This window comes from Hyla sarda, chromosome 6, assembly GCF_029499605.1.
Source record: "Hyla sarda isolate aHylSar1 chromosome 6, aHylSar1.hap1, whole genome shotgun sequence".
NCBI lineage: Eukaryota > Metazoa > Chordata > Amphibia > Anura > Hylidae > Hyla > Hyla sarda.
Genome location: NC_079194.1, coordinates 60106686 through 60124644, shown reverse-complemented (window position 1 = coordinate 60124644; position 17959 = coordinate 60106686). Strand labels below are relative to the sequence as shown.

Below are 17959 nucleotides of genomic sequence, written 5' to 3'. Positions count from 1 at the left end.
ATCATATAGTTTAGGACTTCTCAACCACCTGACCAGAACCCTGTTGTGTGTGGCTGAAATACCAAAACTCTGAATTCTCTGGTTTGGCTGATCTCCCCTAGTCGTGTTTCAGGGTTCTTTAACCCCTTAAGGACCAATACAAATAAACCTGTTCGCCCCTGAAAGACCAGGCCTGTTTTTTCAAGTCGGGGATGTCTGTCTTTATTAGAGAATAACTCTGGTAACATTTTGCCAATCACGATAATTCTGACATAGTTTTTTTTGTCACAAGTTGTCCTTCATGTACATAGTAAAAGTAAGCCGATTATCATTTGTAGTTTTTTTTTACAATGCAAAAAATAATGAAATTTTTACAAAAAATTAAAATTTTTTGCTATTTTAACACTAATAGCTTGCATATATTTATACTTACTGACCAAATAGTTTATGAAACTTATTCTTTCAGATGTCTACTTTATTTTGACGTCATTTTTTTGTTTTTAATTAACATTTTAAATTAGTCAGAAGCCTAACAATTTAACTTGAAATTTTGAAAATTTTGAAAATTTGAAAAGTACATCTTTATTTATGTGCTAGGCAAGGTTTGCAGAACTTAAAAGGTAGTAGAACATAGGAACACCCCCCCAAATGACCCCATTTTAAAAACTAGACCCCTCAAGGTATTCGCTAGGGGGTACAGTGAGTATTTTAACCCCTTAAGGACTCAAGGTTTTTCAGTTTTTGCACTTTTGTTTTTTCCTCCTTACCTTTTAAAAATCATAACCCTTTCAATTTTCCACCTAAAAATCCATATTATGGCTTATTTTTTGCGTCACCAATTCTACTTTGCAGTGACATTAGTCATTTTACCCAAAAATTCACGGCGAAGCGGAAAACAAAATCATTGTGCGACAAAATCGAAGAAAAAACTCCATTTTGTAACTTTTGGGGGCTTCCGTTTCTACGCAGTGCATATTTCGGTAAAAATTACACCTTATCATTATTCTGTAGGTCCATACGGTTAAAATGATACCCTACTTATATAGGTTTGATTTTGTCGTACTTCTGGAAAAAATCCACGTACAGGGCGGTATGAGGGCTCATTTTTTGCGCCGTGATCTGAAGTTTTTATCGGTATGATTTTTGTTTTGATCGGACTTTTTGATCACTTTTTATTAATTTTTTAGTGGTATAAAAAGTGACCAAAAATACGCTTTTTTGACTTTGGAATTTTTTTGCACGTACGCCATTGACCGTTCGGTTTAATTAATGATATATTTTTATAGTTTGGACATTTACGCACGCAGCGATACCACATATGTTTATTTATTTTATTTTTTCTACGCTGTTTTTTTTTTTTATGGGAAAAGGGGGGTGATTCAAACTTTTATTAGGAAAGTGGTACTTTATTAATACTTTTTAAAAAAAATTTTTTGCAGTGTTATAGGTCCCATAGGGACCTATAACACTGCACACACTGATCTCTTGCACAGATCACTGGTGTGTATTAACACGCCTGTGATCAGTGTTATCGGCGCTTGACTGCTCCTGCCTGGATCTCAGGCACGGAGCAGTCATTCGTTGATCGGACACCGAGGAGGCAGGTAAGGGCCCTCCCGGTGTCCTGTAAGCTGTTCGGGATGCCGCGATTTCACCGCGGCGGTCCCGAACAGCCCGACTGAGCAGCCGGGTCACTTTCACTTTAGAAGCGGCGGTCAGCTTAGACTGCCGCTTCTAAAGGGTTAATACCGCACATCGCCGCGATCGGCGATGTGTGATATTAGCCGCGGGTCCCGGCCGTTGATGAGTGCCGGGACCGACGCGATATGATGCGGGATCGCGGCGCAATCCCGCTTCATATCGCAAGAGCCGGCGCAGGACGTAAATATAGGTCCTGCGTCTGACCGCGGCTGTAAGGGTTAAACTGTCGGGAGTGAAGTGAACTTCACTCCCGGCAGTGTGGCAGGCCGCGGCCACACACAGCACCCCGCGATCGCGATGCGGGGTGCTGCAGAGGAGACAGAGGGCACTTCCGACCGCGGCTGTAAGGGTTAAAACTGCCGGGACCGAAGTTTACTTCGGTCCTGGCAGTGCAGCAGGGTCCCGGCTGTGTGATACAGCCGAGTCCGTGCCGCGATCTCGTGGGTGCACTGGGCAGCACCCACGAGAATAATGGACGAGTATAGACGTCCAGGTGCCGGAACCTGGACGTTTATACTCGTCCATGGTCGTTATCGGGTTAAAGGGGTAATCAAGATTAGAAAAACAGCTAAATTCTTTAAAAAACTAAACAAAAAACTGTTCCAGTCTTGTTCTTAGGTTGTGTGCAGTATTGCAGCACAGTTCCATTGAAATAAATGGAGTCAGGTTGTAATACCATACACATAAGGGGAGATTTATCAAAACTTGTGTAGAGGAAAAGTAGTGCAGCAGCCAATCAGATTGCTTCTTTAATTTTTCAGAGACTGAAAGGTTGCTGTTGGCAAATAGTCAAATTTCTCAGTCGCCTTATTGGGGAACACAGGGACCATGGGTATTATGCTGCTGTCCACTAGGAGGCTGACACTAGGCAGAAAAAGAAGTCGGCTCCTCCCAGCAGGATATACCCGCCCACAGGCACTGAGCTAATCAGTTTTAGCTTAGTGTCTGTAGGAGGCAGACACAGGTCTGGAGCTCTCTCCAGACCTGGTCTTTTCTGTTTTATTATTTTCTAGCTAGGGATGTTAAGTTAAGGTTTTTCCCCTTTGTTATTTTTCTAGGTTGGGCGACAGGAGCATGGCGCTACCTATCTCCCACATGCGATGAAGGGGCATGGTGCATAGAGTATGGGCCGTTAACCCCTTCTCACCAACAGCCAGCGCCTATCGGTAGTACCCTGGGTCCAGGTCCCCCACTTGCCCCTGCCCGCCTGGCTATGGCAGCTTGGTGTGATGCAGCGGGGTTTTTAGCTGGCCGAAGACTTTAGGGTAAGTATAGGAAGATGAGGTCTGCGGGTGAGTATGTACTACATTCCCTCTCCCTTTCTCCTCTACCTTCTTGGGGTCCTACACACTGTTCCCAGCTCCTCGGCCACCATTGCTGCTGCTCTGGGCAAGACCCCTCATGGCCCCAGCGTCATACCTGTAGGAGTCAGTCCGGTGGCCTGTCGGTGTCCCATAACTGTCTCCGCACTAGCAGTTCTGGTGCCCCACTGCACGTGGGAGTTGCTGATGGGGTGATCCTGCATGTGCTGAGCACTCTCTATCACGACCGGGGGAGTGTGCTGTCTGCCAAACTGCAGCTGAGATACAAGTCCCCCACTACCTGTGGAAGGTGTCCAATGACTGTCCCTCCAGGTGCAATGTACCACCTTTGCCAGCAGCAGCGACTGCTTTATCGCTGTCATGTGTGATTTCCCATGGGTGTACAGTGGTGTCTGCTCTTGTCCTGGCCGTAAGCCTATGCCATGATTACCTCTTTCACGGAAGCGGTTCTAGTGTCCTGCTACTGGTACAAGGGGCTTTGTAGAGTTTTCCTGTGTATTCTCCGGGCTCTGGACAGTCATGGCGTCCTTTTTCCCACCTTCCTTTTGTGAAGGATCAGTGGTTTTCTAGGGGCAGTATTTTGTGGACTACCTGCTGCGACTCTCACAGCCAGCATACTCCCCCCTTTTTATAGAAAGGGCAGGTTTGTGGAGTACCTGCATGGGTCACTGTAGCCTTTTCTCTTCCTCCTTCCATGGGGGGAGTCGTTCGCAGTCGTTAGTGGAGTGACGGTGTACCCAGGTCGTGGCTTACTGGATTCCGACTCTGGCTAGTTAAGGGTTCACATTTCCCTTCCCAGAAAAGGCATCATGGTGAGATTGGCTACTCTACTGCTCCAGCTGGTTCATCCATCACATTTTTCTCCATGGTATGGGCATTAGTGGTCTTGCTACCTATTTCTATTGCCTACTATACGATGCCTGCTATTTAATCATGCAGTCATTGTTCGCACCCTGGCTTCTGGGCAGGTTTTGTAGGTGGCCTACCTTTTCTCTTGTGGTCATTGCATTTCTTTTCTTCTGGGTGATCTTCTATATCCCTCCTATGGCGTGTCCAGCCATCTCGATGACCCCTTCCGTTACCAGCCTCAGGGTTGCTTGGTGGGCTGCTGGCTATCCGGATTTCAGCCATTCTGCTTCTCCTTCCTACAGGGAGTTTTGCAGGCATGACACTGTTCCTGTTTTTGTTCTTTCAGCCGTCGTCCTCCACTCTCCTTGTATTGGATGGTTTATTTTGTTGGTGGCAGAGCATTGGTACATCAATAGTACATTTCACTCCTGCCATGCGGGAGGTCCGGGTTTGCCTTCCGGCCTCGGCAGCGCCGCTCTTCTCCTATTCTTCCTATCCCTGCCATCATCCTCACACTTCCGGCAGAGTGCTGCTGGACTGGCTTAGTTGCGGCTGGTGCTCTCCTGGGGTTCACGTTGCCTCCCCCCTGTTTTTTCTGCGTGGGGTGTTGGCAATCCTGGTGTGGTTTCACACCTAATTACTGTGACCCTCATACATTCAGGGTAACTTGCTTAGACGACATCCGGGAGGTTTCTGCATCAGTCTCGATGCGGCATGTCCATCCTCTTTCTGGGGTTGGTGTCAGTTGTTTGTGCCTGGACGAAAGTCTGGTGGGTGACCTCCCTCGCCCAAATCATGTCTTCAATTTATGTGCCTTATTGCTTCGGCTGGACTGACACCGGAGCTGAGTCCCTTCTGACTCCCTCTCTGTGCCTTGCCTTCTGGGCTCCTTGGAGTCATCAAGTCCGTTCTGACCGCTGGGATCCGATGCTTGTTTGGCCTTGCCTAGCCTCTCGTCCCTTGTGTCTGAGGGTGTTTGGGCTGTGCAGTGATCTCGGTGCTCGCGTTGTTTGTTGCTCTGCCCGCCATTCCCTCATGGGATATGCAACTTCTTTCATGGTGGTCCCAGACTTGTTCAGGACCCTCTCCCTTGATGTTCTGCTTCGGCTTCTTTGCGTTTTGCCATCTTCCAGGTGGCAGTTACATATCTCGGTCTCCGAGATGGTTTCCCTATTCATTGTTTCGCCCCGGCTTGGGTTTGCTTAGCCGCTTCTCGTGTGGGACCCCACAGTCCCTCAACTTATTCCTGGATCTAGGACCCTCTGGTTCTCGTGACGACTGTTTCAAGGTTTCTGGACAGTTCTAACCTCCTCACCGGCCTGTTTGTCTCTTTCTCGTCTCCCTCCGAGGTGAACAGACCTTGTGGCCGAGGGCTCTTCTGTCCTCCTGGTTACCTCTGTCTGGCATTTCACACCTAGCTGGGCGTTGTCCTCCCGTTGCCCTCAATTTTACTTGCCCTTCCAGGCGATACTGTGTGCTCTTTTAGTTTCCTCTTCCTCCCAGTCCCTTGGCAGCGTGGCCTTGGGACTGTGATTTGGTGCCCAGGCCTCTCAGTCCGAGTGGTCAGCAATGTGCTCCTGCCCTAGTCTTCTTCTGGGCTGGATTGCTCTGCGTTCGGGCCTGGACATGAATCTTGTTTGTTTCTCTCTTCTCCTTTTCTGGCGGCTTCTATTTCCACCTTCGGAAGGTCTTGCCCTCTGCTGGGCATGTTCAGCTGCCGCCTTCTTGTCATTCTCTCTCCTCTGCCTCGGTCCTGTAGTTGCGACTGGCCTCCTTGCGGGGCTCTCCCTTTGGGCCTATCCAGCACTCTTCTGGAGGCTGGAGTTTCCTCGCCATGTTCGTTAGCTTTGTGGAACCCCTGAATTGGAGTTCTCTTGTCGCTCTCTCTTCCACGTTTGAGCCAGGCCTTGGTGGTACTGTGCCTTATGTCTTTTCTTCGGAGGTGGTGTTTGCTCTCTCCGGCCAGGGGGGTGCCTGGCATGCAGGCCTCCGAGGAGACTGTTTCTTGTTGCATTTGGTTAGAGGTTGGACCTCCGTCCTTGCTTGGTTCCTTGCTTTTCTTAGCTCTCCCCTCATGTTTTGTGGGGGTTTCCAGATGGTGGGTTTCCAGTTTCCTTCTGGACCTCTTCCACATTCCTGTGCGAATGGGTATAGTTCAGTCTCTGGACTGGTCTTCCCTTCTCTGACGGTTGTTTTTCCCACCCCAGGGACTGCTTTGGGACGTCCCATGGTCTCTGTGTTCCCCAATAAGGCGACTGAGAAAAGAAGATTTTTTTGTACTCACCGTAAAATCTCTTTCCCGTAGCCTTCATTGGGGAACACAACTGCCACCTATTTATGGTTCCTGGTCAGGTTGTTTTGTTGCCTGTTGTTATTTTTGATGTCCTTCGGACGAATCTCCTTTGTTATTTAGCTTCTCCTACTGCTTTGTGACACAAATGATTAGCTCAGTGCCTGTGGGCGAGTATATCCTGCTGTGAGGAGCTGACTTCTTTTTTTGCCTAGTGTCAGCCTCCTAGTGGACAGCAGCATCATACCCATGGTCTCTGTGTTCCCCAATGAAGGCTACGAGAGAGATTTTAGGGTGAGTACAAAAAGATCTCCTTTTTCTTCTGCACAGATTTTGATAAATCTCCCCCATAGCAAGGACAGTGGTTTTGAAAGAAGTTGTTTTTCAATTTCTGAATAACCCCTTTAATGGGTCATTCATTGATATACAGCAGTGTTTCCCAACTAGGGTGCCTTCAGCTGTGACCAAACTAAAACTCCCAGCATTCCCGGACAGGGCTGTCCGGGCATGTTGGGAGTTGTAGTTTAGAAACAGCTTGAGGCACCCTAGTTGGGCAATACTGATGTACAGAGAAGCTACCCACAGGTGGCAGAAGATAGACAGAGGAGAGTCTCACTTCTAGGAGATCTAATTAATACTTTTTTTTCTCCCAGTGAGCATTGTAAGACTCCCTACACCAGCTTGATTCCAAATAAGGGAATGAGTACCTTCTAAGAATAGCACATTTTCAAATAGCAATACATTTTTGTATTAGTCATTAATTAATTTGTAAAGAAACTTGAAGTGTTTTTTTTGGGGGGGACTATTTTTATTAATAAATATTAATATCCGATCAATGGGTGTTTACACCAGGCCACGACTCAACTTTAGGCCAGAGCGTTGTTGCCTGCAATAGTGTGTGAAGAATGCAGGCGGCGCCGTACATTGTGTAGAGGTCATGCTGGGTTATGTTGAAGTGAATGGGAGCTGAGCTGCAGTAACCCAGCACAACCACTACACTATGTATGGTGCTGTCTGCTTTCATATCTGTTTACTGTGTATGTGGTTGTAGTGACCCTGGAAACCAGGTGGTGGCGCCTCACTGATAAGATATTAATGGCCTAAAAATGTGGCCGAAAAAACTTGAATATGTTTCTATGATAAATATATTTATATTTTGTATGAAATTGAGACAGACATGGCGTAGGCCTTCAGGTATCTCCTGTCTTTGTAGTTCTCCTCAGACTATGAAAGAAATCTTTGACCAAGATGTTGGAAAGCTGGAAACAAAGCTTCTGAATCTCCAGCAAGAATTGGAGCTTGTGAAAAAAACTCAGTCTGAACTTTCCCTGCAAATGAAATCTGTCCCTGGACAAATAAGAGGAGTGAAGGATGAAGTGAGTGTCTCTATAGTTTTCTTCCTTTTCTGCATTTTAAATGTTTCATGTCACCTGGAAACTCATCATAAACTCAAGTAATGAGGAAAGAATGAAGTATCGCACTCACCCGATTTATGCCAAAAAATGGTGACTTTATTCCATCATGAACATCGGGAATAAGGGTTTGGGTCAGGAAGAAGAAAACTGGAGCTCAGCTGAGCTCGTGGAACGACAGTTCCGTTTCGCAGGTTATCCGCTTGTTCCATGTAAGCGCACCCCCGACATTGCCGTACCACCAGTCTACTTGCCAACATAGCCAACCTCATCATTTATAAGACTGTTCATTTACACTACAGTGCCGGCTCTTTGTCTCTTGCTACTCATAAACTCAAGTAAAATGCTATCTAAAGAGAGAAGCTGTATTAAAGGAAAACGGTCATCCCGTTCACCCACACTAAACCCAATACACCGGGTTATAGTGCGGGTGAACAGGAGACCTATGCAGGGTCTCTGACTTAGATACCTACCTTCAGTCCAGTGCCCGGTCCCTCTGAAGATCGGCTTCTATCTGCGCTGAATTGTGTGCTGGAGGCAGGCCGGCCGGCTGAATTTGAATATTCATGGTTGCTGGTCATGTGGGTGCTCAAAAGGCAAAAGCACTCACAAGACCAGCGACCATGAATATTCAAATCCAGCCGGCGGCCCCTCCTTCAGCCCGCAATTCAGTGCAGATAGAAGCCGTTCTTCAGAGGGACCGGGCGCCAGACTGATGGTAGGTATCTAAGTCAGAGACCCCGCATTGGTCTCTTGTTCACCCGCACTATAACCCGGTGTATTGGGTTTAGTGTGGGTGAACGGGATGACTGCTTTCCTTTAAGTAGTAGTGACTACCATTGCATAAATTATTGAAGACTTTAGTCACTGTACATCTGACATAAGTTAGTGTCACTGTCCTAGAGACTTGTCAAAAGTGTTGATTGGTCGGGATCTCACTGCTGAGACCCCAACCGATCAGGAGAATGTGCGAGGATAAACACGTTGAAGCTTGCTTTACTTTCTTGCTGTCAGTGATCTTTGTTTTGCTGCCTCATTGACTTATAATAGAGCAGGAGTCTCAGCACTAAAACCCTGACCAATCAAAACTTTTAACATGTCTCTGTGACATGTCAAGGTTTTTTAAAGTGTTATTGAGAGCATTATGCAGCCACTTTCTGATCATTCGCTGTGATATACGTCATGTCTTTGCTATGTGTTTGTTTTGTCAGATTGAATCACTTTTTCCAGCTTGGCTGCAAAGTGAATCAGAAAAACAGAATGATCGTATAGCATCTCTTTCTGAGATTTTCCTTCATCGTGATGAGTTAGAGAAGTATTTGGTGGAGTTAGAGAGGAAGATCCTCGCCGGAGTCGTTGCAGACAGAAATCAATGGGCATCTCAGGCTCATGTAAACATAGATAGAGAACTGCAGGCAAGTGGATTATCCGGAGTGTCTCGGGAGGTAAGAATTCATTCAGATTCTCTGTTTTTTATTTGTGTAGTAAAATTTTTCTTCATGAATGGTTGTATTGAACATAAATGTAACTTGAGAGGATTTCTAGTTATTTTTGCCTTCACTGTGCTCTAGCCAGATTTTACCCTTTTTATGCACGGCATAAGAGGCAGGGAACTACATGGAACAGGGTAAGGAAGTGTTAGCTGAGTGTTTTTGGCTCTGTAACATGGGACACCTATAGGAACCTCCTAAAATAAAATGTCCCCTGACTGAGAATCTTCCTTTTTACAGGAGGTGTATGAGATTATTAACCGTGCCCTGCAGAGGTACAGTGAAGACCGGATTGGGCTTGTGGACTATGCCCTGGAGTCATCAGGTTGGTCATCATCTTTGTTTAATTTACCAAGGATTCCTTGTACTTCCTGTTCCCCCTCTTGTTCATTATCTTGTCTCTCTCATCCCTTTTTTTTTTGTTTTCTTATGTTTTTGTGAATCATCATTCTTCCTTGTTTATATATTTTATCGCATTGACTTCTCTATCTTTTGTACTCTGGGTACACAAATAACCAGTGCTACCTGCTTGGTTTTATACTTCGTATTGTAAGTGTTTTATGTGACTATTGTTTTTTCAACTCATGGAAGGTACTGTTCATTGTTGTTGTTTTTGGAAAAACTTTAATAAATAGTGAAATGGAACCTGTCATTTAAAACATATTTTTATATGTTGTAGAGACATTGATCACGGGAAAAAGCCATAAGTGTGCGCTTAGCGCTTTCTCTCCTGGCTCTGTGTCACGTGACCTTGATGGACTCACAGTGTAAGTCTATGGGGCCATCTAGGTCTAATAGACACAGAGCGGGGAGAGAAGTGTGCGGTTGTGCACCTCTTTCCCTTATTGTTCCCCTCCATCGGTCAGGGTCTAAACACTTGGACTCCAACCTATAAAAACTTTTGACATGTTCCCAGGACATATCAAAACCTTTTTTAATTGATAGGTACAATTTACTTCTGTAATTTCTTTAAACTTTTAAGTTTGTAATGACATTTTTGTGAATAGGTGCCAGTGTCCTAAATACAAGATGTTCAGAGACATATGAAACAAAGACGGCTCTAATCAGCCTGTTTGGGGTCCCTCTGTGGTACCAGTCCCAGTCACCTCGTGTAATACTTCAGGTAGAATTTCATGACTTTATCATTCTTCACTAGAGGCCCACATTTACTAAGTAATTATGGCAAAACCACATTTCTAATCGGAGGCGCTAGAGACAGTTTTCTTCCTTCCTACTAATTTGCATACATTGCCTTTAAGATTTCATACGCCATTTGGCAGCCTCAGCAAGGAGAAATAATACATTCCAAAAAGTCACAATTTATTACGTGCAAAATTTGTGCACAGAATTTCAACTTTTCTTGCCTCTTTCCAAATTTAAAAAGGGGGCACGATCTTTAAGTTTTAGACCAATGAAAAGGAGGGAGGGGAAGCAAGGTGCAAATTTTTACTTTTAGACAGTCTCATATGCACTAAAATGATAAAGAAACATGCTACTTTTAATAAATGTGGTGCAAATTGCTCTATATCCTTTCTTAGATTGATGTCAGATACACCCACCAGACTAAGTAAATGTGGGCCTAAGTACTTTGCACGCTTTTCCATGAAATGTCAGATAAGTTATTTTTTTTTTCTTTTATACACTTATAAAATTAGAATATAAATAATTGTATTTTTTTTACAGCCGGATTCCAACCCTGGCAACTGCTGGGCATTCAGAGGTTCTCAGGGCTATGCAGTTATCCGCCTTTCTAGTCGTATCAAACCCACAGCTGTCACATTGGATCATATTCCTCAATCTTTGTCACCAAAGTCCACAATTTCGAGCGCACCTAAGGATTTCTCTGTTTATGTAAGTAACTTTTTATTATTATATTATTATTATTCTTTTGACCCTTTCATATATACATTTACATTTCTAGAGAAATACAGCATATACCAATCAGCAATAGCCAAAGACTTTTTATTTACTTGCAGGTATTGTTTTTTTTTCCCCCTTTGCATTCCAACTTGAAAACTGGCTGTGGCAACAAATCAGAAAACAAGAACAATTATCACATTTTTTGGTTTATGCTCTTATTTCTGATAACATTTTGGGTTGAAATTCCCTGTAAAGATGGCTATACACATTGGGGCCAACTTGGACTATTTGTGCATGTGTATAGGGCGATAAGGTACAACTTAAAGGGGTACTCCAGCCCTAAGACATCTTATCCCCTATCCAAAGGATAGGGGATAAGATGTCTGATCGCGGGGGGCCCGCCGCTGGGGACCCCACAATCTCTTATGCAGCACCCACCTGTGTGAGCTGCACGCTAGGAGGCTCCAAGTCTGAAGTCTCACGACTATGGGGCTGGAGTATCGTGATGTCACGACTCCGGCCCCATGTGACATCATGCCCCGCCCCCTCAATGCAAGTCTATTGGAGGGGGCGTGACTGTGATCAGACATCTTAGGGCTGGAGTACCGTTTTAAAGGCTTATTCTGGAGACGTTTTTCTTTATTTAAAATTGCTCATGGGGGGGGGAGGGAGTCACGGTTCAGGATTAAGGAACACGTATTCACCTGCTGCGAATCACCTGCTGATCTCATTCCAGGGATGTTTGTGCCTGCTGCTGAAGGCTTCCTTCTCTCCTCTCGACATACAGGAAATGCCTGCTCAGCCTATCTGTGGCTGAACAGATCTACCTGTGATTAGAAGAGCTGCCATTTCCTGCATGTCTGAATGGAGAACAAGAAGCTCTGACAACAGGAAGTAGTGAGAGATCAGTAGCAAGTGAGTACAGGTTTCTATATATTATTTTTCTCCATAGTAGTTTTAAAGCATTACAGTAATTTTGAAACATCATTCAGAAATTGAAAATTCTATATTATAGCCGCGGGAAGTGTACGGTTGTGTGCTTCACTTCCCGACTCAGAGCTTACGCTGACTCATTGCAGGAAAAAGGCTCATATACCTATTTCTTTTTGCTTCTGATCATTTTCTGTGTTATCATTTAGGGGTTGGAATACACTATATTAACTTATAATAAAATTTCTACAGGGTTTGGAAGAAGAGGCACAGAAAGAAGGAGTGCTTCTTGGGAACTTCACTTACAATCAAAATGGAAACCCAATACAGACTTTTTCTTTAAAGGTAATTACACAGTTCTTACTTGGATATTTCCACCCTTAAAGGGGAACTGACAGCTAGTTCACCTGCACTAAACCCTATACACAGGGTTTCAGTTCAGTTAAACCTCTCATTTAAAATGAGATATAACTAAGGCTAGATTCAAAACACGTTTTTGTCTCCATTACTGTGAGTTGAACTTTGCTGCATGCAAAAAAATGTGGGCAACCACGTTTTTGGTTTTAGCAAATAAACAGACCCGTTGTGGTCAATATTTTTTTTTATAGTGTAAGTCACAGGGAAATGGATTTTTCTGTATGGCATACAGCAGCATCCATTTTTAGTATCAATTTTAGCAGTTTTTTTCTGAAAAAAAGTATACATTAGAGACAAAAAAGTGGTGTAAAGCTAGCATTACTATGTTTGGTGCTGCCGTTAAGGAGATATGTAAGTATTATGGTCTGTTGCTAACATGCTAATGCTGTCCTTTGGGCAGTAGAGGCGCAAGCAGGCATACAGAGCTACCCTGCCTCCCTTTTGCTCCCATATGCCCGCCCACCTCATAAATATTCATGCAGGACCCTTTACCTATGTGGGTGCACTGTGGGTGGGCATATCGGAGCAGAGGGGCCAGAATACAGAACATTTTTACCGTAAAGTGTACAGCGTGAAAATGAAACTTTCCAAAGAGTTGCAGAATTGCGTTTTTCTTTTTTCAATTTCCCCCACAAAAATAATCTTTTTTCGGTTTTGGCAAACATTTGGTAGTAAAATAAATGATGTAACGACAAAGTACAATTAGTCGTGCAAAAAACAAGCCATCATGGTTCTGAAGATGGTAAGATAAGAGTTATGCCTCTTAGAAGGCGAGGAGGAAAAAATGAAAATGCAAAAATGTTATTTGCTTGTGTCCTTACTGGGTTAATGAAACCGCATAATGAATTGTGTAAATGTAAAAAAAAATACCAACGTCTATAATTGCAGATTTTTGGTCATTTTATATACCTAAAAAATTTGAAAAGTTACCAAAAAGTCAAATCAAAACAAAAGGGGTCAGAAGAGGACAATTTTAAGCATACTAATTTTAAGCACAAGAAGTTATAATTTTTTTAAAGTACTAAAATGAAACAAAATCTCTATAAATTGAGTATCGTTATAATCATATGGATGTACAGAATAATCATAATGCGTTGATAGCATTGTACAGTGTCAGCGATAGCATTGTACAGTGTGATCGGTGCTCCACTGATACAGCCTGGCTCAGCATCATTGGGGCAACAATTGGGTAGCAGTAGGCTGGACCCCTGCAATCTAGCCATTGAGCATCCGAGAAAAGGAGGAAAAAAGAAAAGCACAGAATGTGCTCCAGATGTCAGCAGTCTTTGTCGAAGGACTGTGAAGGAAATGTCTGTCGCAACTGTGCTCCAGTGGTTGGCGATTGGTCACAGCATTCCTGCAGAAGGGATGTAGCCACCATGCTGGATCTAAAAAATGCCTACCTGCACATGCTGGTTAGAAGGTCTCAATGCATATGCTAGGGATGTCCCGATACTAGTATCGGTATCGGGGCCGATACTAGCCATTTCCATGGTATCGGGGACTCGTTCAATGTCCCCACCAAATCCGATACCTGCTGCCGCTCTGCTGCCCCGTTTTCTCCCGTCCTCATCATGGCTGCTGCCCCGTTCTCCTGTCCGCATCATGGCATCTTATGGAGGAGCATGGGACACACACACGTCACTCCACCTCCTCCACTGCGCCCAGCGTAACACTATGGAGGAAGCAGAGTGACGTGTATGTCACATGCTCCTCCATAGCATGCCATGATGCGGACGTGAGGACGGGGCAGCGGAGCAGCAGCACCCGACAGAGGACAGCCGCAGGTGAGCTGTATACAAGGGTGGAGGCTGCGATCTACAGGGGGTCCTGCTGTCTAAAAGAAGGGGCGGCCTGCTTTCTAAAGGGGGGCTGCTGTCTAAAGGGGGGCCTGCTGTCTAAAGGGGGGGGCTGCTACTAATGCCTGCAGGGGGGCTGCTACTAATGTCTGTCTACAAGGGGGGGGGCTGCTGTCTACAAAGGGAGTGCTGCGTTCTACAGGGGGGCTGCTATTAATGTCTACAGGGGGCTGCTGCTAATGTCTGCAAGGGGATACTACCTACTATTAAAGGCAATCTTACAGCAGAGTCACCTGCACTAACTTGAATTTACAGTCAGATAGTGTGGGTGGCCCTGTTTCTACCGCTGCTCACCATGTGAACATGGTCAACAGTCTCGCCGCCAATGCAAATTCCCTGTTCTGTCCAATGGAGGAGAGAGAAATCTTGTCTCATACTACAGCAGCCGCCTCCATTGTATACAACAAGGACCCACATATCAGCACGCTAAACAGCACCAGAAACCAGGACACACTGGTGTCAGATTCCCTTTAAAATAAAAGTAATTGATATCGGCGAGTACTATAATTAAAGTATCAGTACTCGGTCTTAAAAAAAAAATGGTATTGGGACATCCCTAGCATATACCTCAGGATGGCAATTTGCAGTGGAAAAAGGTCAAGTACCTGCAGTTGACATGCCTGCCATTTGGCCTGTCATCGTCACCTCGGGTATTTGACAAGATGGTTGTGGTTCTAACAATTCATCTTTGAACGATTGGTACATCAAAGCCTCATCTTTTTATCTCCTTCGTCACCATCCTTGTTCATAGTTAATTTCCATGTTAGAACCATCCAAGAGTTGCAAGTTCCTAGGCTTCATCCTGGATACTCCTCACAAAATATTTTAATCCGATGAGAGAGTGAACGAGCTTTTCTCAGCAGTCCAGGAGTTTGCTATGCCCAGAGGAGCTTCCTTTCTTGTAAGGAGTCTATCTGTGGATTTTTTGAGAACTGCCTTATCCTGAGGACTGACCCGCTTCTTCTGCTGAAGGTACCATCTTAAAGGGGTTATCCACCATAAGGTGATTTTAGTACGTACCTGCCAGACAGTAATAGACATGCTTAGGGAAGGATCTGCGCTTGTCTTGGGGCTAAATGGCTATGTTGTGAGATTACCATAACACTGTGGCTAGCTTTTTGTGAACTGGTATTTCCTTTTTGAGTTTTATTCTTTGCCTACAAATCCCATAATTCCATTTTCCTCCCTCCCACACATCCGCCAACCCACCCATTGAAAGATAAATGAGCTGCATCCATTAAAAAGACCTGTGGTTTTCAATCAGGGTGCCTACAGCTGTTGCATTAGTTGCAGATTGATCTCTCTCCCACCAAGCGATCCCTCCACCCATTGAAGCAGACAGGCTCCCTATCATCAGCTGACTAGTGAGTCAAGTCTTGGCCGCACTGCAACCTGGGAAAAATCTGAGACAACTGTCATTTTGTATGCTGTTAAAAATAAATATTGGCGTGAAAATCACAGAAGAATTGTGAGAAAACCGTCACACACAGGTACAGACACTATATTATGAACTGCACTAACTTTACAGCTCCTGTAGCATAGTCAAATAAAAAATATTCCTGGAATACCCCTTTTAAGAGAATATCAATCAGGAAATTTTCTTGCCCAGCCTCTGTGAAGATCCTCAACATACACGTCATCAGTTGGAGGTAAAGAAGGCAGTACTGGCCTAACTAGAGCATGTCAGAAGTTTTTATATATTTACAATATACCCTACCCATTGAAGCATAGTTTAGCTCCCTTGCATATCTGCTGTGTTGGAAACTACAATTTCCTGCAGCCCTGTGGAGAATGATCTCCCTCCCACCCAGCAGTTGCTCCACCCATTCAAGCACAGACAGGCTCCCTTTCAACATCTGACTAGTGATGTAATGTCTCAGGCCGCACTGCAACCTGGGAAAAACTTGAGACAACAATACATTTGTAAGCTGCTTAAAAGCAACATCGGGGCAAAAACACATAAGAAATGCCAAACCAACCATCAAACACAGGTACGGACACTATATTATGACGTACACTAACTTATCAGCCCCTGTAGCACAGTGAAATAAAAATAAAAAATCCTGGACTACCCCTTCAAGGGGTTAATTCTGACAGCAGTAGTTGCTTGTGCAATGGATTGGTAAACAAGGAGACTGCTTAACTTCTTGGGGATGCAGGGCGTATGCATACGGCCTGCATTCCTGATCCTTAAGGACTCAGGGCGTACCTGTGCATTTCCGGTCCCTGACGCTCGCTGGGTGGGGATCGGACCGGAATGCCTGCTGAAATCATTCAGTAGGTATCCCGTGACATCAACGAGGGAGGTCCTTTCAGACCAGCGATTTTCGGCAATTTCGGGTCATACAGGTCTCCGGTGACCTGGAAAATAAGGGGGTTCGGGGCTGTCTGACACAACCTCGGTACCCCTAAAGGCATAGGAGTGAGGTGGCAGGGGTGCCACACCTCCTATCCCTGTGATTGATCGGTCAGAAGCGACCGACCAATCACAGAAGGTGAGGGGGGGTTAAAGCTCAGTTCCCCCGCTCTGCCCACCCATGGGTGTATGGGCAGAGTTGGGGAACAGTGGAGCTCACCTGATTCAGGTCCAGGCTGTGGCAGCGATGACGTCATCCGGCGGCAACCCTGATGTCATGGTGACGGCGGCGCAGAACTTCAGCGGTGGCGATCTCGGTAAGTCGCCTGGAGGAGCACAGTTTAGGGTCTCTAAGCTGTGGCCCTTCAGCTCTTGCAAAACTACAAGTCCCAGCAAGCCCATACAGCAAATGGCTGTGTGGGCATCCTGGGATTTGTAGTTTTGCAACATCTGGAGGGCCACAGTTTGGAGATCACTGAGCAGTGGTCTCTAAACTGTGGCCCTCCAGATTTTGCGTAACTACAACTCCCAGCATGCACGAACAGTAAACTGCTGTCTCAGCATGCTGGGAGTTGTAGTTGCGTGCCTCCAGCTGTTGCATAACTACAACTCCCAGCATGCCCGGACAACTGAAGGCTGTGTTTCAAAAAAGGAGCCTCCAGCTGTTACAAAACAACAACTCCCAACATTGTCGGACAGCCATTGACTGTCCAGGCATGGTGGGAGTTTTGCAACAGCTGGAGGCACCCTGTTTGGGAAACACTGCCGTAAGGTAATTTTAGTATCGGAGGCAATTGTAACGCTTGTATCCAGGTCCAACCCTGTGCAAATCCCTAATTTAGGCCTCATATGCGCATGGCGCTCTCTCCCTTCAGAGCCCTGTCGTATTTCAAGGCAACAGTTTAGGGCCACATATGGCGTATTTCCGTACTCAGGAGAAATAGCGTTACAAATTTTGGGGGGCTTTTTCTCCTTTTACCCCTTATGAAATGGAAAAGTTGGGGGTCTACACCAGCCTGTTAGTATAAAAATAATTTATACTAAGGAAAAAACGACCCCCAAAATTTGTAACATAATTTCTCCTGAGTACGAAAATACCCCAAATGTGGACGTAAAATGCTCTGCGGGTGCACAACAGGGCTCAGGAGTGAGAGCCCCATGTACATTTGAGGGATAAATTGGTGATTTGCACAGAGGTGGCGGATTCAACAGTTCTGACAAACACAAAAAAACAAGACCCCATTTTGGAAACTACACTCCTCATGGAACGTATCAAGGGTATAGTGAGCCTTAACACCCCACAGGTGTTTAATGAAAATTTGTCAAAGTTGGATGTGAAAATGAAAATTTTTTTTTTTCACTAAAATCCTGGTGTTACCCCAAATTTTTTATTTTAACAGGAGTAATAGGAGAAAAAGCCCCCAAAATTTGTAACACCATTTTTCTGAGTATATAAATACCTCATATGTGGACATAAAGTGCTCTGCGGGCAAA

General features: G+C 45.0%; 1 protein-coding gene across 5 annotated transcripts in view; it reads left to right on the top strand.

Annotated features, from left to right (window-relative positions):
- SUN2 (Sad1 and UNC84 domain containing 2) overlaps positions 1–17959 on the top strand; it is a 63544-nt gene that overhangs the window by 35901 nt on the left and 9684 nt on the right. For all 5 annotated transcript variants that reach the window (XM_056523883.1, XM_056523885.1, XM_056523880.1 and 2 more), the window contains 6 exons: positions 7355–7517; positions 8765–8998; positions 9284–9368; positions 10051–10166; positions 10727–10894; positions 12086–12178. In XM_056523883.1, the coding sequence (XP_056379858.1) occupies positions 7355–7517; positions 8765–8998; positions 9284–9368; positions 10051–10166; positions 10727–10894; positions 12086–12178 (859 nt within the window). The remainder of the gene's footprint in view (positions 1–7354; positions 7518–8764; positions 8999–9283; positions 9369–10050; positions 10167–10726; positions 10895–12085; positions 12179–17959) is intronic.